The sequence below is a fragment of the Leucopleurus acutus genome (genome assembly GCF_964270905.1).
Source record: "Leucopleurus acutus genome assembly, chromosome: 5".
NCBI lineage: Eukaryota > Metazoa > Chordata > Mammalia > Artiodactyla > Delphinidae > Leucopleurus > Leucopleurus acutus.
The window spans coordinates 18,984,936-19,009,939 of NC_139147.1; the positions used below are offsets into that span (position 1 = coordinate 18,984,936).

The following is a 25,004-nucleotide window of genomic DNA, read 5'->3' on the forward strand; positions in this document are numbered from 1 at the left end:
GATTAATTGGTCTCCAAGTGCAGGGGTGTCCTTTTTGTTGCGGAGACTTACTGCTGGAGGGGAGCCACCCTGACTTAAGGAATGTTTGCTGCGGAGAATGTTATACCCGTTCCCAGAATATGAAGAAATGGTTCATAAATCCTTTTTCATAGCTTTTTCAGGAAACTCAAGTGTGATTGTGAATATGTCCAGGAACATCCATTGTGTTTTAACTTCCATCTCCTCATATGTTAAATGCTTTTATTATCCCAGTAACTCAGGTCCCTCCTCTTCCCTTGCAGTGTAATGATCACAGTGTCTTTTATGGGGCTATATGGATAGATCAGGGGGAGCTGGGAGCCGGAGAGGGGAGGGTTCTACAAAGGAATTTCCTTTAAAATATTAAGCTGTAGGGCTTCCCTGGTGGCGCAGTGGTTGAGAGTCCGCCTGCCGATGCAGGGGACGCGGGTTCGTGCCCCGGTCCGGGAAGATCCCACATGCTGCGGAGCGGCTGGGCCTGTGAGCCCTGGCCGCTGAGCCTGGGCGTCCGGAGCCTGTGCTCCGCAACGGGAGAGGCCACAACAGTGAGAGGCCTGCGTACTGCAAAAAATATATATATATATAAAGCTCTGTGGTGTTGTTTGCCCAGCTGATGGAAGGTCCAGCAGATATGATGTGCCAGAGAAGTGGCAGAGCAAGCACATCAAAATTTCAGAGAGTAGATGGTTTTATTTTTAATTATTCTTTTTTAAAAACAGGAAAAGCAGTTGTGCCTTTTTCTATCTGACAGTCTCTCTGACTTATGTCAGTAAATACCTGTCTTTAGTAAAGCTTTAGAGATTTTCTTCAAAAATGTGAAGTCAAAAATACAGCCTTTCTTATGAGGTTAGCTCACTTCAAAAGAGAAATAGATTTTTACTATGGCATGCCATACTAGCTGAAGTCTCAACCTGGTGAGGAATACTTTTCAAAAGATCCATAAATATTTCCTAATGATATAGGTGTGATTAGTAAGATGTGAAGAGATGGAATTGGGGAGGGTAAAGTAGTAGGAAGAAACTGCCCAGTTTTCTTCAAATGAAGCTAAGCAATGATGGGTCAGTTGGACTACTTTTAAATAGTTGTAGACGTTGAAACAGAATTCCATGTTTCATTATGGCACCATTAAAGGTAACCAAGGAAGCCTCATTGATCTGTTCCTTTGTCTAACCTCCCCTCCCCTGAAGTGGCTCTACTCTACCTTCCTGTGGCAAGCAAGCAGCCTGGGGTCAACAGCGACCCTGCCAGTCTAGGTGGAGATGGGGCTGACCCTTTCCGTTCATGTTTCCCTCCCCAATTCAGAGTTTAGTTGAATTTTACCTTTTATAATCTCACACCTATTATCTTCATAATTTTTTTTTGTCTGTCTCGCAACTACTTGGAGTTTGCTTGAACATCCCAATCTCTTCATTATGTAAACAGAAGGACTCTATTTGTGGCTTTCTGCAGGGATACTGTGTTAAGCATCCTACTCATGCCCTATATCTTAGGGCTATGCATTTAGCTAAATTTTGACCAGAGAAGTGCTCTTGTTTTTTTTCCAACTGAATGCTGTAGTGGTGCTTTGAGTCATGGATGTTAACCATTGCCCCTTCTTCCTCATAGCCCCTTCAACTTTCTGGTAAGGCTGCCCCAAATTTGCAAACTCCAGCCTTTATCTGTTACTTCAGCCTACAAGAAAGTGGTCCTGCACTTAGCATTTGGGACCACCTTATATGTTACTACAAATGACCTCAACTTTCTAGGCTTTTAGCTGTTTAAAATGGCATTTTTCTCCCTTGCCTGGTGGTGTGGGCTGAATCGTGTTCCCCTAAAACTCCTATGTGGAAGCCCTAACTCTCAGAACCTCCCAATATGATTGTATTTGGGGATTGGGACCCTTAAATGGGATTAAGTTAAAATGAGGTTGTTAGAGTGGGCTTGAGTCCAGTCTGACAGGTGTCCTTATAAGAAGACTGGTGTTCTTATAAGGGCATGTTTGAGTTGAGGAAAGGTACAGGAACTGGAAATGGACATGTGCCTGCCTGTTACGTGTCTAGTACTCCCTTTAATAAAAATAGCAATAACCAAAGAGGGCTTCCGTTGTAGGCGATTTTTACTTAAATCCATTTAGTGTAGAATTTTTGTTTCTGATTGTTGCTACCCTTGGTGTGGCAGGCTTATAAATGCTTACTCTGGTTAGATTCTTAATGTATGAGTTCTTGGAAGGCTCTGTGGGCTATAAAGTTTCCTATTATGCAGATTACCTTAAATGGGAGGTCCGACCCATCTCTTCCAAACTCCCCTCAGCTCCCACCTCAATGGTCCAGTTCACAGACTCTTATTTCAGATGTTTGCTCTCAGACACTGGCAAGAAGGCTCAAGGCCAGCTACTTTCAAAGATGCCTACTTGACCACAGGAAACTCACACATCCTTGCCCTGAGACACAATGGGAAGATAGGTGCTTCACCATTTCCCCTGCTCTCTACCTTGATATCTTTTTCCAACTCTCTTTTCACTCTGCTCAAATAGCTCTTTGCTTCTTGGCATGTGCCTTCAATTGTTGCAGGTGATTCTCTTTAAAATTCTCTTTACTTGCCTTGGGGGGTGAGTTGGGAAGTAGAACTCACAACTTTGGCAAACTCACACAACTTGGACAATTCATTCTGTCTCTCTCCATTGCTCCCCACCCCCAATCCATCCCTACACACTTTAGTTTATGGATTTTGTGTGGTGGGGTAAAGGAGAGACGACCAGGGTAATAATTTCAGGGTAGCACAACTGTCTCTTCATGAACATCAAAGCAGGTATTTATACCCAAATTAGTTATGGGTTTCTTTAGAAAGTGAGGTACTTGTCAGCCTTCAGGCAACAGGAAAAATCCCAGTCGACATTCTGTTACATGAATATGTCTTTACATATAAAACTTTTTCTAATTCTTTTTGCTATATGTTATCCTAAAATTTAGAAAACTAGGTTTCTTGACCTACAGCAACTTCAGTATAATTCATGGTAGTTAAATATTTGGAAGGAAAGGAAGCTTGAGAATGAAAAGTTAAATGGCAGGGGGCAGCTTTAGGAATCTAACTACAGGTCATAAAAAAATCTCAGTTTTTACACCATCTTTAAGAAGCACTTCTGTGTAGCACATTCAGTGTTGAAAACAGATCATAAAATGGAGCTTTAAAACCATCTGCCCTCAGTCTTAAAGAAGTTAAGTCCTTTGTTGACACACTATTCATTTGTTTTGACAACATTTTCTTAGTAAAAAGTATAAAGACATACTCTAGTATGTCTTACTTTAAAGTAGAAAAATATTTTAAGATCTTTTTAAGGACTGTATGGAAATGGATGCCTAATAACTAATAGGAGTAGAATAAAAGTCATGTCTGTCCAGCCTTAATTCATGGAGCATTAATTTGTGTGACTCTGCATAACAAATGAACTGGATTATAATAACATTGCAAAATACAGTATTAATATTCTAAATCTATGGAGAAATTTTATCAATAAATACTCTTTAAATTGCCCTTTCACAAGTGCTCTTTTGATCTTAAAAAATTCATTTAGCACTTACTGGATACTGACTACACATTAGATACAGTTAAATACTTTGGGGCTTATAAATATGTATGTAAAACGTGGCTCTTTTCTCAAAGTGTTTCTATTAATAGATTGGTGGTGATGCCAGAGATGTACATACATAACTGTATTAAGAAATATAAAACCAACAAGTGCCATAAGAAAACCAAGTGCTATGGAAATTCAGAGAAGAAAGAAACTTCTTCCAGAAGGTAGAAGAGGGAAGGCTGCATAGAGAAGGTGGAATTTGAAAGATGTCCTGAAGAGTAACTAGAATCTACATATCTTGTGATTAGGAGAATCAGCTTTCCAGGTAAAGGAGAAGAAAAAAGGGTCGTTGAGATGCAATGACCTTAGTTCAGTTTGAACATGTGGCTGAACAGGTAGGTGTGACAATATGACAACGTGTGTACGTGGGGGGAGGCCCTGAATTTCAGGGTAAAATGTTTAGACCTTGGTGAGAGACTATGTAAAGGAAAAGAGTGAAAGGTTTTCAGCAAGGGGATGGGAGAAAAGGGAGAAGGGAGTTGACTGTTCAAGAGAGTAATCTGGCAGTAACTGTTAGACTGATGGGGTGTGTGAGGGGGAGACTAGAGGGCAAAGGAGCCTTCAGGACAGGAGAGATTAAAAGTGCTACCAAGTGTGTATGTGTCCATGCCACGCTCTCACTTTGTCCCAGTTTACCCTTCCACCTCCTTATATCCTCAAGTCCATTCTCTAGTAGGTTTGTGTCTTTATTCCCGTCTTACCCCTAGGTTATTCATGACTTTTTTGTTTTTCTTAGATTCCATATATATGTGTTAGCATACGGTATTTGTTTTTCTCTTTCTGACTTACCTCACTCTGTATGACAGACTCTAGGTCCATCCACCTCACTACAAATAACAATTTCGTTTCTTTTTATGGCTGAGTAATATTTCATTGTATATATGTGCCACATCTTCTTTATACATTCATCTGTCGATGGACATTTAGGTTGCTTCCATGTCCTGGCTATTGTAAATAGAGCTGCAATGAACGTTTTGGTACATGACTCTTTGAATTATGGTTTTCTCAGGGTATATGCCCAGTAGTGGGATTACCAAACGTAAAATAGATAGCTAGTGGGAACTAGCCGCATAGCACAGGGAGATCAGCTAGGTGGTTTGTGACCACCTAGAAGGGTGGGATAGGGAGGGTGGGAGGGAGGGAGACTCAAGAGGGAAGAGATATGGGAACATATGTATAACTGATTCACTTTGTTATAAGCAGAAACTAACACACCATTGTAAAGCAATTATACTCCAATAAAGGTGTTTAAAACAAAAGAAATTAGAAACTAAAAAGTAAAACTAACAAAAACATTTGTTATTATATATAAAAAAAGTGCTACTAAGAGAGGGGGTACTTGAGGGAGGAAGGTAGCAGAAGACAAAAGGTGTGAGATAGTAGCCGGAGATAAAAAGTAGTGACAATCGTGCCACTGAATGATGGAGTCTGTGAATAAATGGGAGGTTGAAAATGGAGATAGGGAGGGTGGTAGTGGTAGAGAATATAATTTAAATGGTGGTTAAGTTTAAATCGTGGTTAGCTTCAATCTTGAAAAAAATAAGATTAAAGATTTGGGTATCTGTGGCAAGGGGATGAAATGATCCACCATGGCATTTACCTGGGGTAGGGGCAAAGGGAAGGCAGAAAGTATCACAGGCTGTGAGACTAGGCAGGGTGAAGGGAAGCTGTCCTAGGAGAGAAGAATTTGAGAATTTCAAAGGAAGGAATGTTGGGGGCAGAGAAAAAACATCTTGTGTAAAACATCCTGCATCGGATAGACCTGGGTCACATAGACACTGCCTCTTCACTTGTCAGCTTTGTAAACTTGGCAGTCACTGACTCAGTTCATCTCAGTTTCCTCATCTGTAAACTGACGACATTGCCCTCTTTATACAATCGTTGAGGTGAATTTGAGATTTTATACAGCCTCAACTCCATCCACCCCCCACTTCCACGACATATATAAAGTGTTCAATAAATAGTTGTGACATTTTACTTTCAGAGCATTTTTTCAGCATTGGAAAGGTTGGCAGGCACCCAGGCTGAGAGATGAGATTCTCATCTTAGGCAGCTAAAGCGTTAGCCTTGTAGCTACAGACAGTAAGAGGGACTAGTTTCCTGGGTTTCATTTGAATAACAATAGGTGAATGACTCTTCCCCTGCACCATTAAATGGGACTAAAAAATTGAACATGTTCAGCTATTTTTATTAATGTAGACTTTAATCAGACAAAACCACCTGTGAGATGGAGTTTTTTTCAAGGCTGTATTGAAAAACAGTTGTTCCAGATTTAGTTAGGTTAAACCCCCAAGTAAAAATAAATTAAATCTGGTTACAATGATAATAATTAAAACTTGCTATTAAAGATACTAACGCCCTAACCTTTATAAAACACAATTTTACTTCATGAAAACAAAATCGAAATGCTCTAAGAATTATAATGATAGTTTTTTGTTTTTTTTCTTTTCATGCTTCATCACCAAGAGTTGGGAAACTATGCATATGGACCAGATCCTGTCTGTGCCTCCTGTTTTAAGAACACAAACATGACCATTTTAAAAGTATTGTCTGTGGCTGCTTTCATGCTACAATACCATGACATGAAAAATGGCAGAGTTGAGTACAGTACAGGCAGTTATGGCAGGGACCATATGGCCTACATGTCTTAAAATATCTACTACCTGGCCCTTTGCGGAAACTGTTGGAAGAGGTCTGGTGAGAATCACTGAATGTCACAGACAAGTGGGGGCAGTGTGACAACAGGCATCTTCCCAGTGACCTGGTGTCCAGGCACATATTCGGCACTTGGTGAGTACTTAATCCAACTGTCTGTCCCGTGAATCCTGGCGATTTGCTCTGCCTATTGGGCAAAAGAGTGGACTCCTTTAAAAGCAGTTTAACCGTGTTCAAAGTTGTCAAAGGTAGTGAGGGACCTTTTCGTCTAGATTTGCCTGGAACTGGAAATGCCCTAGCCATATTGTCTTTTCAATATGAAACGAATGATCAAAATAAGTTCTGGATGATTATGCTTTTAACACAGTCTAATTACTCTCCCTATTACATGGATCATTGGAATTTTCACTTTGTAACACTAGCTGGAGGTCCTTGTGATCTATCAGTTTAGAAACCAGATGATCGGACCCATTTTTCATTTCATTTCTCCTGTGTTTTCTATGTATCAAGCGTAGCACCAGGTGCCAGGAGCCACCCTGAGCCGTTTCATCTCATTTTACTTGTCAGGCAACCTGTCCTCCCCTCCATATCCCTGACTTTGCCATAAGCAGGGTTGGAAAACCACTGGCTGTAACTGCAAGGGACTCGGCCCAATGCAAAATTTCACTGCACGAATTTTAGAGACAGAGAGATGTGAAGTCACCATCACGCAGGGACAAGTATCTGTAGGTTTATGTGTGTTGGTTCCAATGGCGAGTTCTGATGTCAAAGTCACCGATCCTCTTCAAAGGGGACTTAGGGGAGGGAAATAGCAACAAGCAGCTCTGGGGGTGAAATAAGACACTTGGGTTTGTGTTTAACTCTCAGACTGATGTTTAATGAAGAAATCAACGGCACACACCAGGTGAGTGAGCTCTAGTCATTAGGTATTTTTCTTCATGTTGATTTTGGTTCTCAGACATGAAAGTAAACAAAAAGTGCAAATCCTTGGGTGTAAGACCCTTCCTGCCACTTCCCTTCTGTGAATATATTAGTGATAAATGAGCAACAGAATAATGAGACCAGAGGTTCCTTTTGCATCTGTCAGAGTATTTTCTGAACCCTCTAAATCAGACTCTTGCACAGAGGGTGCATACAGCTTACATTTTCATGCTCTGTGGATTAATTTCACAACCAGTATGATATATTTTTAGTAACTTACTCTAGAAGTTACGATATTTAACATTTCACAAGCCCCAGAATATTACAAAGTATTTTGACTCCTTTAACTTTGTCCAGACACAAGAAGCCAGACTGTATTTTAGCTGCTGACAAAACTATTTGTGTAAAATAAAAATTTCAAGTGATGTAGCAGTCATAAAGATTATACTGAAACACCAATTTCACCTCCTCATGTACCTCTTGGCAAATGTAAGACAAAGCAGAGTTTTATAATCTTTTAATAGTGCAACAACTGGGGTTTTGGTGCATCGCAAAGATGGAATTCTTTTAAATTATAAAGGATTTTGTGTGCTTGAAATCCTAGGAGAAGAAAGAAAAAACAAGTTTAAATATGATGTATTACTTAACATTTAAAGAAATATAGAAATCTTATGAATACAAAGATACATCCACTATGAGAATCTTGCAGGTACAAACCAGCGTATATTAAATCTATTTTATGGGGAACTAAATAATTAAATACCAGGAGACAAATCCTTGAATCTCTGCCTAAAGAGCAAAGAAGTAGGAGTGGGAATTAGAACAGGAGAAGTCCTGTTTGCTGGGGGGATGCTACTGGCATCTAGCAGGTAGAGGTCAGGTGGTCCTAAGCATCCTACAACATACAGGACAAGAAAGAATTATGTGAAATTATAAAACATTCGTTATATAAGCCTTAGAAGAAATTGTCATTTCTTATATAAATTGTTATATAAGAATTAGGAGAACATGACAGTAGTGCCAATGTTGAGAAACCCTGCTCTGGGGCAGAATTCAAATTGGACACTCTTGCTCTTGGCTGACGAGGGCAACCGAGCAGAAGACAAAGAAAAAGAGCAAAGCTTTTGTTCTTCCGACTCAGCCACAAAGTGTCTCTTCCTATTTGGTCAGGTGAGATTATTTTACTCCGCACTCAAAGGAGTATTTTCTACAAATTATAGGAGCAAATATAGAGTTAACATGTTGCTTGTCTGCTAATTGATGAACAATATGCTCTGGTATTGTAAACCACAAAATAAAGTGATTTCCATGATAGATTGTGGAGTAGACAATTTTTTTAATTTTTGGCGGGAAAAAAAGTCTATGGAACAGTATGTAGGTCTTAAAGGTTAGTGTCTATCAGAGTCACTTGAGTGTTTAAAATACACGCCCCACCCAAGCTCTACTGAAAGGAAATCTAAGCAAATCCCTGCCACAGAGTACTAAGGAATTCAAGGAAGTAGCGCTCCATTTCTCAAGAAAGGGCTTAGACTTCTAAAAACATCGGGAACCTCCCTTCCCTCACTGTATTGCTGAAAAATAGTCCAGAAGGCTGAATAACCATCCAAAGAGCTACAAAATCTGAGCAATGATGGTATTTACTGCTTCAATGTAGTGCTTACAAATGCAAAAGTACACAAGGGTCCAAGCATCTAAATTATGTTCCCTTAACAATCTGAATTAAGTAATTCTTGCATCTTTTCAAGGATTTCTGAAATGTTCCTTTCTGCAAAAGCAGAGGATATTCCATATCCCTAAAATTTCCAAGTGCTTTGAATAACCACAGGAGAGTCCTGGAACCACAGATCTTCTGGAAGTGATCTGCTTGGTCAAGCTGACAAGAATCAAGGTACCTGGGTCCCAGCTTGGCCATTGTAATACTGTGAGAATGTGTGTCCTAATTTCTTCATCTATAAAATGGAGCTGATAATGCCAGATCTAATGATACTAAGGAGGCCGACTAATAATAGAAAACACAATGAGAGAAAATAATGGGATGGTAAAGCCCCACTGCTCTACAAATGCTGCCTTCCCAGACAGGGGATGGGAGCTAACATTTATTTAGCTCCTTCTAAAGACCAGCGGTAGACACTAGTACAAGGTATATTAAAAGTGAAATATGCTTTAAAAATACTCACATTTTCACTCATGGCAGTGGCTTTAGATGCAGAACTACTCTTCCTGTTTGTGGAACATAAAAGACAGCATTTACTATATTATTGCTTCCAATTCTAAAACATATATCCTCTTTTAGTTAATGTTACCTCCACACATTTTCTCAACAGGAAGATGAACATTTATCTTAGTAAACAAGGTACAAAAGCCCCCAGAAATCCTAACTGAATTTCTTATATTTATAGACAATATTCATAGAGAAAACCATGTAACAAAATATCTATATGTGTGAAGCCCTGTGTGTCTACTTGTAGCCTAGGGCTAGATACTAACGACTTTTGCGGAATATGCAAACCAGAGACTTACTAACTTTTAACTCAACTCATTGACATTTACTATTTTGAAAGTTTAATCATTATAATCTCAAATTTCATTTTTTCCATGGAAGGAAAGTTTTATGTGGTGACTACGTTTCCAGTTACCTGTTATGGGCTGAACTGTGTCCCCACCAAACATTCACAGGTTCAAGTCCCAACCTCCCAGTACCTTAGAATGTGACCGTATTTAGAGACAGGGTCTTTAAAGAGGTAATTAAATTAAAATGAAGTAATTAGGGTGGGTCCTAATCCAATATGACTGATATCCTTATAAGAACAGGAAATTCAGACATAAACAGGGATGTTTAAACCTAAGATCGTGTGAAGACAGGGAGAACACCACCTTTAAGTCAAAGAAAGAGGCCTGGACTTCTAGCCTCCAGAACTATGAGAAAATAAATTTCTGTTGTTTAAGCCACCAGTTGATGGCACTTTTAAGGCAGCCCTAGCAGACTAATACAACATCCAATTCATTGTCCAACAAATTTTGAGGAGCATGGATTTGACAAACGGAAGATGTGTCTAGGAATAAAGATATTGCCTCCCTGGGTTAATAGAGACAGTAATAGAGACTGAATGAAAGAATAACCTCCCTCACCCTAGCATTGCCAGCCTTTCTCCATATATAAGATGATGTCTCTTCTCTGTTCATAACCCTCCCTCCAATCACTTTCCATCTTACTCAATAAAAGTGGGAATCCTCACAATTGCCTGGAGTGCGATGGGGGATTGGCCATACCACCATCAGGCTACCCTGCTTTTCAGAACTCACTCCTGACCTGGCTACTGCTAGTCCTGTTAACTTGGACCTCATCCTGAACTTGCACTGGGATATTATGAGGCTCAGAGACCATCACTGAGGAGCAAGTCTAGGAACAGGAAATCAATGGCATCTTCTTGGTCTTCAAAAGACTTAGGAGATGACAAAGTCTCCGAAGCATGGCAGCGGAGAGTAGAGGGGAACGCCCATAGAGTCGAGGTTGGGTCTGCCATTTCCATACATACAAAGACAGGCACAAATCAACTGCAAATACACTGGAGACTCTGGTGATCTCATCCAGATCTCACGTACCAATGACTCCTAAATTTCTAACTCTAGTTAAGATGTTTTCCCAAACTCCAGATTCATATATTCAGTTACTCACTAATTAACTCTACTTGGCAGTATAATAGGCATCTCAAATATTAAAATTTCAAAGCACTCCAGACAGACCTCTCTGCCTACCTACACCACCACTCTCAAACATGCTCCTCCTGAAACCTTTCACACTTCAGTAAATGGTAACTTCATCTTTCCCAGAGCCTTGGAGCCATCTTTGATTTCTCTCTTCTTTTCACAGCCCACATCCAATCAACCAGCAAACTGTTCAAAATATATCCAGAATCCTATCACTTCTCAACATTTCTGACACCATCACTTTGGGACCAGCCACCATTTTCTCTTGTCTAGATTAGTTAGTAGCTTCCTAACTGTTCTCCCTGCTTCCTCCACCCTCTGTCACCTTACAGTTTATTCTCAACACAGCAGTCAGCGTGAGCTTCTAAGAATGAAATGAGATGCTATCCCTCTGTTCAAGAACCTCCAATGATGTCCCATCTTACTCAGAACCAAAGCCAAACTCCTCACAACTGCCTGGAACAGACTCCATATAATCTGGCCCCTACTACACTATTTGTGTTCACACATCCCCTCCCTGCATTGTTCTCACTCTGTTCCAACCACACCAGTCCCCTTGTTGTTCCTCAGATACTCCAGGCACGCCTAGCTTGAGATCTTTCCCTTTGTTCTCTCCCCTCTGCTTATCTGCATATCTCACTCCCTCAGACGTCCCCTCATCAGTGAGGCCCTCTCTAACCACCTATTTACAAGGGCAATCTCCACTCCTCCCCTGTGCATTCTCTATTCTCTTACCTGCTTTATCTTTCTCCGTAATACTTATCACAATCTGACATACTGTTGCGCTCATGTAATTGTTTACTTTCTGCCTTACTCTACTAGAATGCAAGCTCCATGGGGCAGAGGAGCTTTTTGGTCTATTTTATTCACTGCTCTGTTATCAGTCCCTAGAACAGGGTTGGACATATATTTGGTATTCAATGAAATGTAAAATGACTTTTAGGGAAAAATTTATTTGAACATTTTAAATCTAGAAAAACACAGAAAAAGTTTTTCAAGTAGTACTATGGAAATGCCTACAAAGTCAAATTAGTGACTATATTTCTTCTCTAGGTTACTAAACATCGTTGACAAGTTGGCATGAGGCATGAGGTGGGATGTGTTCTTGATGAATTCGAGTCACCGCCCATAGAATTAAACCCACACAAACAACCCAACTTCCTACTTTTGACTTTAAACGGATGATGAACAAAAAAGTAGTTGATATGGGGGAAGGCATGCATTAAGAAAGTATACTTACTGGAAGGAGGTTTCTTCTACAAAAGAACAAGTATATATCATTAATGCAAGAATTAATAGGGTATGATACAGATTCATATAAAAATGAGTTTGAGCTTAATTCCTTTTTCTCAGTTTTGATTCTCACTTGCTGACATTGTATACCTCCTAAATCAAACGTTGGCAAACTTTTTCTGTAAAGGTCCACATGGCAAATATTTTAGGCTTTGTGGGCAAAGAGGTAAAATCGAGGATATTAAGTAAGTACTTACATAACAAAAGAGAAAACAAATTTTCAAAAATTTTTATCAATGAATTAAAAATATAATAATAATAATCAAAGTCTTGTAATACAGGTCTACTAATTAGAAGAATGGAATTCTTTGGAGGGATAACATTTCTCTTATTTAGGGGTTCAATGTTAGGGTTCCCTATTATCAAATAGACTGCAATGTTTATATGTAAAAACCATTCTTAGCTCGTGGGCCTTAGAAAATCAAGTGGCAGACCAGATTTGGTCCATGGGTCATAGTTTGCCAGCCCCTGTCTGAAATGCAAGTTCAAGAAAATGGTTCTCTTAGATAGATTTTCTGCTAGATGAAAACGGGAGTAACATTCTTAGCTAATGAACTAATAATATTCACGTAAAATCTTTAATTAATTCAGCATTTTAAGAAAAACTGTTTACCAAGTCTTTAATAAAAACACTCAGACAGGTATTCTTTGCAGGTAGAGAGAAAAGACAAGAATTTTGAATGAGCAACCTTATCTGTCTGTACTTCCACTGTTGACCAGCAGGGGGACTCAGCCGGATTACATTACACTGGACTGGATAGGAGCACCACACAACAGCTACTATTCATTCACAGAGCAGTTATTCTTAATTACAGGGAATATCCTTGAAACCACATTCATGGAAACATTTTACAATACCTATTTATAGGTATTATTAGAAACCCCCTTTACATTTAAGTTTTATTTTGATATAAGATACTTTTTAAACCTAAATTTCAAAATTAATGTTCACTATAAAAACAGCAGGTCTAAAATTTGTTCATGCTATAAATGTATTATCCTTAAAAATTCTACTTTATAGACTAATTTTAGTGGACTTGATGGAGTTGTGCAATTTTGAAGGTCTCAGATAATTTTGAAGACTGGAAGTAAAGAAATGCATTAAGAGAGTAAAACATTTAAAAATCTTATCCATTTACATCAAACCTATTGTATCACCAAACGCGAGTTCCAATAGACCTAAACTTGAAGAATTAAAAACCTCAGAAGCAACTATAATACAATAGGTTTCTAGTTTTTAATTGAACAATTGTCTTCTAAATACAGTTGTGCTAAATTTGACATTCAACATTCCACTGTTCTATACTGATAAAACATTTCACAGATTTATTCCAATGAAATTTCTTATCATAAAACTAGAAATTAATTTTCATCTTGAGATATACGATCCCTTACTTAAAATAAAAGGATCTTAAATACATGTACATGTGCTATAAATATCCATCCACATTGCACATCTCTCAGTATCGCTGCGCTATGCCCCTCCCCGGTGCCTCTCACATATTCTGTGATGATTCCTGGAATGTTGTGATGAGACACCTCTGCCTTTCCTCCCTATATTCGCCGGGATGCTTCATGACTCACCTTCATGTCATCTTGGACATTTTCTACTGCAGGAAAATTAACGAAAAATATTCTCCAGAGTCTGTTAGAACATCTTAGGAGAAACAGTGTCTCAGAAGAAAACTATATCCACAGGAAGTTGTCTGGCAAAGAGTGAAATTCACTTACTTGAAAAGTAGCCTTTCCTCTGAGCATAGCACACGCCAAGGCCACAGACAGAAATCACTAAGGCCACAACTACTACAGCTGCTATTATGCCACTTATGTTGAGATCATCTGGAATGCAAAATAAACCATGCATGAATTCATGTCAAAAAGATGGACCGATGTAGTTATTAAATCGAAAAAGCTCAAAAAACTCCCCTCGGACTTCCCTGGTGGCCCAGTGGTAAAGAATCCGCCTACCAGTGCGGGGGACACAGGTTCGAGCCCTGGTCCAGGAAGATCCCACATGCCACGGAGCAACTAAGCCACAACTACTAAGCCCACGTGCCACAACTACTGAAGCCCGCGCGCCTAGAGCCCGTGCTCCACAACAAGAGAAGCCACCGCAATGAGAAGCCTGCACACTGCATTGAAGAGTAGCTTCTGCTTGCCGCAACTAGAGAAAGCCCGCACACAGCAACGAAGACCCAACACAGCCAAAAATAAATAAATTAAAACAAAACAAATAAAAGCTCCCCTTTGTAGCTATACCATAAATACAGATAGTTTCATGCTTTTTAAGCCTGTTCCACTAACTCACTTCCATGGATATGGTTCAAAATTGATTGAAAATATTAGCAGAGCTAAGTCTTGCAAGAATCTGAAATTTTAAAAAGTTCTATGATCCAGAAATAAAATGTATGGTATTCTCTTGCATGCATTTGGAGATGCAATAATCCATATGATTAAATATCAGATTGGAAGTGAGCTTTGAAATTCAGTGAGTTCAAGTATTCTACTACAACACTCCCCTCAAATTTTCCTTAAAATTCCTCTACATCGTCATCTGGGTCAATTTCACAAATACGGAAAATTCATTCAACCCCAAAGAAAGCCCATGCCACTGTTGTTCTATAAAACTAAGTATCAGAAACATCTTCTTTCTTGAATTTATATGGGCTTGTGCGTGGGTGTGTGTACATACGCACACATAACACACCCACATACATATATGCCATTAAACTGTTATCCCATTAAGTTAAAAATGAATTAAACTTCCCCAGGCTTTTTCCTGTTACTACTAAGTCATCTTTCCTCTAACCCAATATAACTGCATTTTTTGGACCTAACTTTGAAAAATCACTACCATGTTACCAACTTGTGAGGTTTTTCCAGTTACTGATTCTGTTGCCGAAGAATTAGATTATTAACCTTCTGAGGTTAATATTTCTGCAACTGGGAACTGCATCAAAAATACATTCAAGTCATTAATAAAATGATAAACATGACTTTGGGAAAGAACTATTTAACAGGCTATTAGACATATATCTTCATATAACAAAATTTACTAGCATGCTCTGGGTGAGGGATCCAACCATGTGTGAATCCATCTACACATTCAATTTGGGTCACATCTTTCCATCTTGTCCATGAGGATTTCATGAGCCATACTCTTCTGTCATTTAGACACTTCTTATGTATTGATTAATATGCAAATTCCTACACTTTTTAAAGGAACAAATGGTTCTTTTTTTAAAAGCAAGTATTAATTAACATATGGTTAAAAAACTTGGAGAAAATATTAGGTACCAGTTTCTCACTAGTAATTTTAGATATTTTAAAGCAGTGCACATTTTGGGAATGATTTTTTAAGAAATATTATTTGAATGAGTCTGCTTATCGTAAAATTTCCTGGTCTTAATTTTTTTTCTTAATGCCAAGTGTTATTAATTTTTCCAGATGCCTCTGAAATATTAACTGATTTTTTTTTTAAAAAAGGAAACTGGGTCAATCTTTCAAAAGGCTGAGTAATTTGACTAGAGTAGGAAACCTTAATTATTGCTTGATATAAACTCGGTTCATATTTGCTTGGGTATTGGGAGGTGGAGATTCATCTATTTATTCACTTGGACAAAAAATAGCAGAGAGGAAAAAAAGAACTACACAATAATCATAATCTAAGGCAAAATTAAATTAATAACTAAATAAAACTCCTGAGAACCAAACTGCCTACAATTTTCTTTGTAATAGTCAATGATTTGACACCTACAAAGGGTTTAACCTAAGGGCTATAATCACCCTTAGACTGAAATTTTCATTGACAAAAAACTGTCCTGTAGTTTGTCAATGAATCTGACATCCATGAAGTATTCAAGCTAAAGGCAAATTCTAAACAAAAAAAACTGTCTTATCCAGTAAGTACTAAGTCATGGTATAAATGTTATTTTATTTTCTTCAAAAAAATAGAAGATAGAAGACTTGTAAGTTAGAGGTAAGTTGTGTTCATCCCATTTGTAATTACTGTGAGATTCTGAGCAAGTAATATGCCTGCCTTATTATGCCTCACTAAAGAGAAAATGTAATAACACGTATGAAAATATTGTGTGTTCTTTCTTAATAAAAAAGCCACAATAAAAGGAGGGTATCATTATTCTAAAATAAAAGGAAAGGAACCAAATGCTAAGTATGAGCAGAATTTTCTGGAGTTGTACAATAAAGCAACCTGGGAATAATCAGCAAACCCATGATTTACTTTCTTTCTGTACTTCAGAAAGGATTTATTTAGAACAGTAAACAGATCTGGTTTTGGTTACAAGTTGTTGGTGATACTTCACAAAGAAAACTGGAAATGAGGCTTCATGAATTATGTATTTCCAAAGATCTGAATTCCAAACCAAGGATGTAAAACATCGAGGATCAATGGATGAGCTTTAAACAAAGCAATTCTAACTTTTAAGTCAACTTATACCAGAAAGAATAGATATGTGGAAATCATGTTCAAATTAAAGTGATACTACTAGCAAAACACAGAAATCTAAAGTTTGTTATGTATTTATTCACTGCATGCTAGGAAAAATTTAACTAGCATGTCAAAACCATGACTTCACCTATATTATTTCTTAAGATAAAACTAGGGCTTCCCTGGTGGCGCAGTGGTTGAGAGTCTGCCTGCCGATGCAGGGGACGCAGGTTCGTGCCCCGGTCCGGGAGGATCCCACATGCCGCGGAGCGGCTGGGCCCGTGAGCCATGGCCGCTGAGCCTGCGCGTCCGGAGCCTGTGCTCCGCGACGGGAGAGGCCACAGCCGTGAGAGGCCCGCGTACCGCAAAAAAAAAAAAAAAACTAAATTAGGCACTGAAATTAAACATGATCATTTAAAGAAAAAATAAAATGTGATAGTGAATTTTCTAATAACTCCAAAGCGGCATTGAGAGGGATATTTTATGATAATTTAAGCAAATGCTTATGTTTGACTTTAAATGTCAACACTTGAGTGGGTTGGGTAGATAATATGTGTCCCCGAATTTAAAAAAAAACCCTGAAATTCAAACTTACTTGTGGAAATTAGAGTATACTATTGAATATCTTATACTTTAGGATATCCTGAAGTCTAATAAGATTATATTTTCTTTAAAATATCATGCTAAGAGTTAACTGTACACAGACAATATAAATTACTGCCCATGTATCTGCATAGCTCAAGACGTGTTGAAAAAATGAATTTCTGACCCCACAAAGCTGAGGACAAGCTCCTGAAACCTAGGGTGCAGCCCCCTCCAGAGTGACCTTTAACCCCTCAGATGCCATCTCCAGCTCATCCCTCTCTATTACACAACCATTTTCAAAACACGGCTTTCATACAAGAACAAGTTTAACCAAATTGTTAAAAGTAAAATGAAAAACAATGTTTGCTCTGAAACTCATGTAATCTGAAAAGATAATTGAGCCTGAATTTTATTCGACTCTAAGACACTTATTTTGTGAATATAATATATGGCAGCTATGTTTTATAGCAAACTAGATCCATAACTATATTCAACATGTCTTGTGAGTTCCCTGGTGGCCTAGGACTCGGCGCTTTCACTACTGTGGCCCGGGTTCAGCTCCTGGTTGGGGAATTGAGATCCTGCAAGCCGCGCAGCATGGCCAAAAAAAAAAGTCTTTTTGGACAGCCTACTCTTCAATAAGTATAAACATACTATTTCAGGGGTTTGAAACAAATTACCAACAATTAAAATAGCCAGTACCTATATAGTGCTCAAAATACACCAGTGCCATTCTAACACTTTTGAATATTAATTATTTTAATCTTCCTAACAACTCTATGAGGACAGTGTATTATAACTTCAATTTTGGGGAGACTGAGGCACGGAGGTTAATTAACTTGCTGAAGAGCCCGTAGTTAATAAGTGGCAGAGCTGGAATTCGAACCCCCATTCTGAATTCTTGACTCTGAGCAACTTACAGGACTCTTAGCTTTTGTTTCAAAGGGGATTGGTCAGATGAGCATATTTTAAAATTAATTATTGGAAAAATTCAAAAATCTATAAAATACAATGATAAATATTCCTGTCTTGCTTGGAAGCTGGATTAAAACAGCATCTTTGCTTTTTGTAATATTATGTCAAACTGATTTTAAACATTCCCTTCCATTTATACTTCAAATCACTCAGCTCTTACTTACTCCTTGCTCCTTCCACCCCCAAATATTTGCACATACTAATTTTTTTTTTTTTTTTTTTTTTTTGCGGTACGCGGGCCTCTCACTGCTGTGGCCTCTCCCGTCGCAGAGCACAGGCTCCGGACGCGCAGGCCCAGCGGCCATGGCTCACGGGCCCAGCCGCTTCGCGGCATGTGGGATCCTCCCAGACCGGGGCACGAACCCGTGTCCCCTGCATCGGCAGGCGGACTCTCAACCACTGCGCCACCAGGGAAGCCCTGCACATACTAATTTTAAACCATTTGTTCCTCCCAATATTTCGTGCTTACCTACTTGCATTCGTTTCCCAGGACACCTGCTATGTCCAACAGAATTACGGGCTTCGCAGGAATATTCTCCACTGTCCAGTTTTGAAACAGTATTAAATTGCTATTTGTAGAAGAAAAAAATACGTATTTACTTAAGCAATAAATCTATCAGTAGACTCCCAAAAGAACTGTGTTCCTTAAATTTATCATTAAGTCGGTCTTTCCTTTTCAGTGACTTAGGACTTTATACATTTTTTTTTAAATTTTACTTTATTTTTGGCTGCAGTGGGGTCTTCGTTACTGCACGCAGGCTTTCTCTAGTTGAGGCAAGCGGGAGCTACTCTTCTCTGCAGTGCGCAGGCTTCTCATTGCGGTGGCTTCTCTTGTTGTGGAGCATGGGCTCTAGTCGAGTGGGCTCAGTAGCTGTGGCTCGCGGGCTCTAGAGCGCAGGCTCACTAGTTGTGGTGCACGGGCTTTGTTGCTCTGCGGCACGTGGGATCTTCCCGGACCAGGGATCCAACCCGTGACCCCTGAACTGGCAGGCAGATTCCCAACCACTGTGCCACAGGGAAGTCCCTAGGACTTTATATCTTTACAGTGAATTCAGAAATCTGCCATGTCTTCAAGGAGTAATTAGCTAGGCCTCTGTTTAATTTGACAGAGAAAGACTTAAATATATACAGGAAGTGTCTTTTTTAGTGTGTCATACTGAAAAAGTAGTACAGTTAGGAAGACAGTGGGCATTTTTAAAAGTTTACAGCACATGGTAGTATTAACTATTGTAGGTAGTTCTAAGTCCTAGGAAACACCATTTATAAATAAAGGCCTCCTTGGCCTTAAAGGCAGTTTTCTAAGTCACAGTGAGTTCACTGCAGCAGCAAACAATGAACATTTCCTCTAAAGAGCCAGAGTTACTACCAGGAAGTAGCATAGGGCCTAGGAAAGTCTTAATGTCATTTATAGGATTACAACTTCTATCAGTTGTAGAATTTGTGAAAATTATGAAAAGATAAAGTCCAACCAACCCTTGTTCTGTCTACTCTGTGCCAAAGCAACTGAAAGGCAAGTCTTTGATGTAACAGGCTTCATAGTAGTTTAGCACCTCGGAGAGTTTCAGGAAGGAAGGAAGGAAAGAGGGAAGGAAGGAAGGAAAGAAAGAAGGAAGGGAGGCAGGCGGGTAGACAGGAGGAAAGAAACAATGGGTAGATAGATGGATAGAAGGAGAGAAGTTGGTTAGGTAGTTAGTAGGAGGGAGGGAATTCAGTGTGTTCTGGACACCTTCAAGAATCCTGCCAGGACCTAAGGAGGGTGAGAGGGGTGCTCAGACCCATTCTTTCAGTATCCTCCTGTCACACCCTCAGTACCACAGTGGTCACTGCTGACTGCATCCAAGAGGGGCCATGAACCTCTAAGGAGCACTTCCTTATTGTCTTGTATCCTCATGTAATATATGTGCCTAAAAACAGCCAGCGTTTTGATCTATTTAAGGCCTTTTCCTCTCTTTTCCCTACCCACTACCCATATACCTCTTCTTTCTGTATCCTTCAACATGGTGCAATAGAAAGCATTCCCTTGTGTATTCTCACTTTATGGAATCGTCAGTCCCAAGAGCCAGACTCCTTTAAAGATATTCACCATGAACTCAAAGCCAAGGTTATGTATAAACAAAAGTTAGACTAAAACCGAAAATGATCTTCCAGGATATTATAACTGGTGATTAAAAGGAAGCCGTTGTCTTCCATACACTGGAGTCTTTGTTTTGCTCATTTTTCAGAAAATAACCCATGCTGGTTCTGCCCTGGTGCACCCCTTTGACATCACAGATATTTCAAGGGTTGAGCTGAGGAAAGTGAATCTATATCTTTTCAGACTTGGCTTGGGGCTTTTCATCACCTGCTCTGAGAAAACACAAATTTGAAAAGTAAATATAGCCAAGTGTGACCGCAGGTTTTCTACCCAATTTCTCAGTGTAAAATCACTTGGACCTGCTGACTGAGCCTGCTGATGCTGAAAGGGCCAGAGCATCCCTTCCTTAGGGAGTAGCCACATCAATCCACCGATATGTTTATCTTTCAGTCACTTTATCAATATGCTTTATTACTTACCAGAGGATCTAGTTTTTAAATGTTATCATGCACTTGTAGATTGAAGGGATGAAAGGAAATATTATACCTCCTCTAAAAATTTATTAAAATTTTTATTACCATGCCTTTAAGAGTCTTTTGATAGTGGTTGTGATAGTGATTCTGCCTTGCTGGAAATGCAGCATGTTTAAACTGACATATTACTTTGAATCCAAAAAAAAAAGCTTCAAATTTAATTGTCTTTTTTTTACTCCCACCTCTACCCTAAAAAGTCAGCGTCAAAAACAGTAAAAATACTTTTATTTGTAAATGTCATTAACTTTAAAGATCTTATTTACAGATTTCCAACAGGATTCCTTAGAAAGGCTTTTCAATCGATCAGACAATCTGGACTAAATCTAAAGTAATAGATACTCAAGTCACAAAGTCAATTGTTGACGAGCTAGTCATGGAAGAGTTTAATGACACAGACATTCTATCATAGGTTGGCAAGAGTCACTATTCTCACATGGCCGGTACTGAGGTCAGGGCATTCCCAAGAGAGTTTTCTATTAAAAAATTTTTTTTTATTAAAGTATAGTTGATTTACAACGTTGTGTTTGTTTCTGGTGTTGTTATACATACATGTATATCTCTATTCTTTTTCAGAATCAACCTATGGTTGATTACAAGATATGGAATATAGTTCCCTGCACTATACAGTAGGACCTTCTTGTTTACCTTTTTTTAAAAATATTTATTTATTTATTAATTTTTGGCTGCGTTGGGTCTTCATTGCTGCGCGCAGGCTTTCTCTAGTTGCAGTGAGCGGGGGCTACTCTTCGTTGCGGTGCACGGGCTTCTCATTGTGGTGGCTTCCCTTGCTGTGAGGCACTGGCTCTAGGCATGCAGGCTTCAGTAGTTGCGGCACGTGGGCTTCAGTAGTTGTGGCTTGCGGGCTCTAGAGTACAGGCTCAGTAGTTGCGGTGCATGGGCTTAGTTGCTCTGCAGCATGTGGCATCTTCCTGGACCAGGGCTTGAACCCATGTCTCCTGCACTGGCAAGCGGATTCTTACCCACTGCGCCACCAGGGAAGCCCTGTATCACATTTTAGATTCCACAGATAAGTGATGTCATATGATATTTGTCTTTCTCTGTCTGACGTACTTCACTTATTATGATGATCTCTAGGTCCATCCATGTTGCTGCAAATGGCATTATTTCATTCTTTTATATATAAATATAAAAGAATGAAATATATGTGATATATATGTGTGTGTGTATATATATGTGTGTATGTATGTATGTGTATATATATATATACAGCACATCTTTTTTATCCTTTCATCTGACAATGGACATTTTGGTTGCTTCTATGTCTTGGTTATTGTAAACAGTGCTGCTATGAACACTGAGGTGCATGTATCTTTTCAAATTAGTTTTCTCTGGATATATGCCCAGGAGTGGAACTGCAGGATCATATGGTAGTTCTATTTTTAGTTTTTTAAGGAACCTCCATACTGTTTTCCATAGTGGCTGCATCAGTTTACATTCCCAACAACAGTGTAGGAGGGTCCCCTTTCCAAGGGAGTTTTCATGCATTTCCCTGGTATTATAAATACGAGACTGCACCTAGTACCTTTCCAGGCCTGATCCATCATCATGACTCCATCTTGGCCTGCGTCAGGCCCCTGGTGCAGACCTTTTTGTGTCCAACTCCCTAGTTCTCTGTTTTGTCTTCTCCTCTCCTGTGGCAGCCTTTTCCATCACTTCTCTGTATGAGTGCCGCCATCTTTCCTGCTATCCTTTCCTCTCTCTACTTAACGAGCAATGGTATCAGTCCTCTACTCTCCATTATTTTAGTTCTAATATTTTTTTTTCCAAATGCAAGACAGTTATTAGGCCAATGCTTGAAATGACCTTACCAGAGTTCCAGATTTTGTATTCATTGTGTATGAGCTGTTGGCACTTGGGGAGCCAAGTTTTGGATTCTCTAGCAAACGGATGCCATCCTTAAACCACGTGTATTCAGGAGCCGGGTTGCCTTCTTTGTCCTGACATCGCAACTCCACCACAGTTCCACGCAGTGTAGAACTGGGTACTTCACATGATGGAACTGCCGGAGCCACTGGAGGATGGAAGTCAAATGGCATTGGTTATTTACAAGCTAAATGAGGATTTTAACAGCCAGCTAAAGATGGATTTATTGGACACCTGTGACAGAGACTGGCTACTTGTTCAAGAGACCCACTTCCTTTCCTCACAGGCACACAGCTAGACCACATTTGTCAGCCCCCTTGTAGCCGGATGGGATCACATGCATGAGTTCTGACCAATGGAATCTGGGGAAAAGTCATATAAGCTATTCCCATGCCTGATCCATAAAAGCTTCCTGTATGATTCTCCATCCATTCCCTCCCCCTACCCCTCCCACTAGCAAGGAGGTGTCAATACCCATGGTGACCTCAGAAAGCTATGTATCAAAGATGTCATGCTTACATTAGCTTGGGTCCCTACTGATTTCATTAAGTAGGGCAATATAGTTCCACCACTGCTATCTCTGTCTCCAATTATTTAGACTTTACTTACATAAGAAAGAAGCTTCTATCATGTAAGCCACTCACTGAGAGTTCAGGGCTTGCCTGTTACACTTGCAAACACTACATTAGCTACTACAACAGCTATTCTTTTCTAGATAAACAATCTCTACTTCTCCCCTCATCAATGATTTTAATGTATTATTATCAACTATATTCCAACAAAGTCAAACCTGAGTATATTTTCAGGATCAGTGCTCAAACTAAAATCCCATTCAGGCCAAGACAGAGAATACCTGAATTAAGGTTATTCTGGTCCCAGGGATTTGTAAAGTAAACCAGACTTTACTTAAATCCAGGAAAACCCAGAACTGTCTGTGTAGGCAGAGTTCTAACACAGTCCCCCCAATTCCCCGGCCCTGGTGTATGTACACGTTCTCTCAGTTATTCAGTCAAACACAAATATAGGTACTACTCTGAAGGGATTTTAGAGATGTAATTAAGGTCCCAAATCTCTTGTCTTTAAGGTAGGGGAGATTATTTAGATGGGTCTGCCCTAATGACATGACCTCTTTTTTTAAAAAATATTTTATTTATTTATTTATTTAGGCTGCACCGGGTCTTGTGGCATGCAGGATCTTCGTTGTGGCCTGCGGACTTCTTAGTTGCGGGCATGCATGCGGAATCTAGTTCACCGACCAGGGATCAAACCCATGCCCCCTGCATTGGAAGCGTCGAGTCTTACCCACTGGACCACCAGGGAAGTCCCCACATGACCTCTTTAAGAGTAGTTTTCTCTGGCTGGTCACAGAAGGGAAATTCAGAGATTCAAAACACAAGAAGGATTCAACATGCCTTTGTTGGGTTGTAGATAGAGAGGCCCCATGGCAAGGAATGTGGTGGCTCTGGGAACTGAGCGTGGCCTCCAGCTGATAGCCAGCATGGAAAGGGGACCTCAGTTCTACAACCGTAAGGAACTGAAATCTGCCAACAAGAATAAATAAGCTTGACGGCAGATTTGCTTCCAGAGCCTCCAGTCAATAATTGAGCCCAGCTGACTCCTCGATCTCAGCCTTGTGATATCCTGGGCAGAGAACCCAGCCACATTTTGCTGAGCTTCTGATCTACAGAACTGTGAGCTAATAAATGGGTGGTTGTTTTAAGCTGCTAAGTTTGTGATCATTTGGTATGTAGCAGAAGACTAATACACCAGCTGAATCTCCTGCAAGGTTTTCTGAATGAAACTTCTTCTATAACAGTAAGTACATCATTAGAATTTTAGAAAGAGCCTGGACTATGTAGAAAAAGGAAGAGGAGTCGTTTTATTCTCTTTGCTTAGTAGTTTATAGTAACATCTATGGAGAAGAACTGATCATTTCCTCCACCAGTTGTCATCATGGGCAGTTACTATCTATCAGTGAGTCTTAGAGTAACTAAATATATTGGCTTTGAAGTTAACCCCATCTGGATCCAAATCCTGGCCCAGATACTTACTAGCTCTGCAGCCTTAGGAAAATCACTTAGCATCTATCTCCTCATCTGTAAAAATCAGGTTGTCAGTGAAGATTAAGTAAAATTACACATGTGAAAGAGCCTAATGCATACTACCTGCATAATAAATGCTAATTTCCTTTCTTTACCAAAATAACTTCTATACTTCCCCAGCCTACATTAAAAAAAAATATTTTATTGAAGTATAGTTGATTTATAATGTTGTGTTAATTTCTGCTGTACAGCAAAGTGA

The 25,004-nt window shown here is 39.4% G+C and overlaps 1 protein-coding gene across 2 annotated transcripts in view; it reads right to left on the minus strand.

Moving 5' to 3' along the window:
* Nucleotides 1-7,771: 7,771 nt before the first annotated feature.
* JAM2 (junctional adhesion molecule 2) overlaps nucleotides 7,772-25,004 on the minus strand; it is a gene marked incomplete at both ends in the record, with an annotated part of 64,699 nt that continues 47,466 nt past the window's right edge. For both annotated transcript variants that reach the window (XM_082840195.1, XM_082840196.1), the window contains 6 exons: nucleotides 7,772-7,804; nucleotides 9,382-9,424; nucleotides 12,153-12,168; nucleotides 13,937-14,044; nucleotides 18,682-18,781; nucleotides 22,649-22,851. In XM_082840195.1, the coding sequence (XP_082696321.1) occupies nucleotides 7,772-7,804; nucleotides 9,382-9,424; nucleotides 12,153-12,168; nucleotides 13,937-14,044; nucleotides 18,682-18,781; nucleotides 22,649-22,851 (503 nt within the window). The remainder of the gene's footprint in view (nucleotides 7,805-9,381; nucleotides 9,425-12,152; nucleotides 12,169-13,936; nucleotides 14,045-18,681; nucleotides 18,782-22,648; nucleotides 22,852-25,004) is intronic.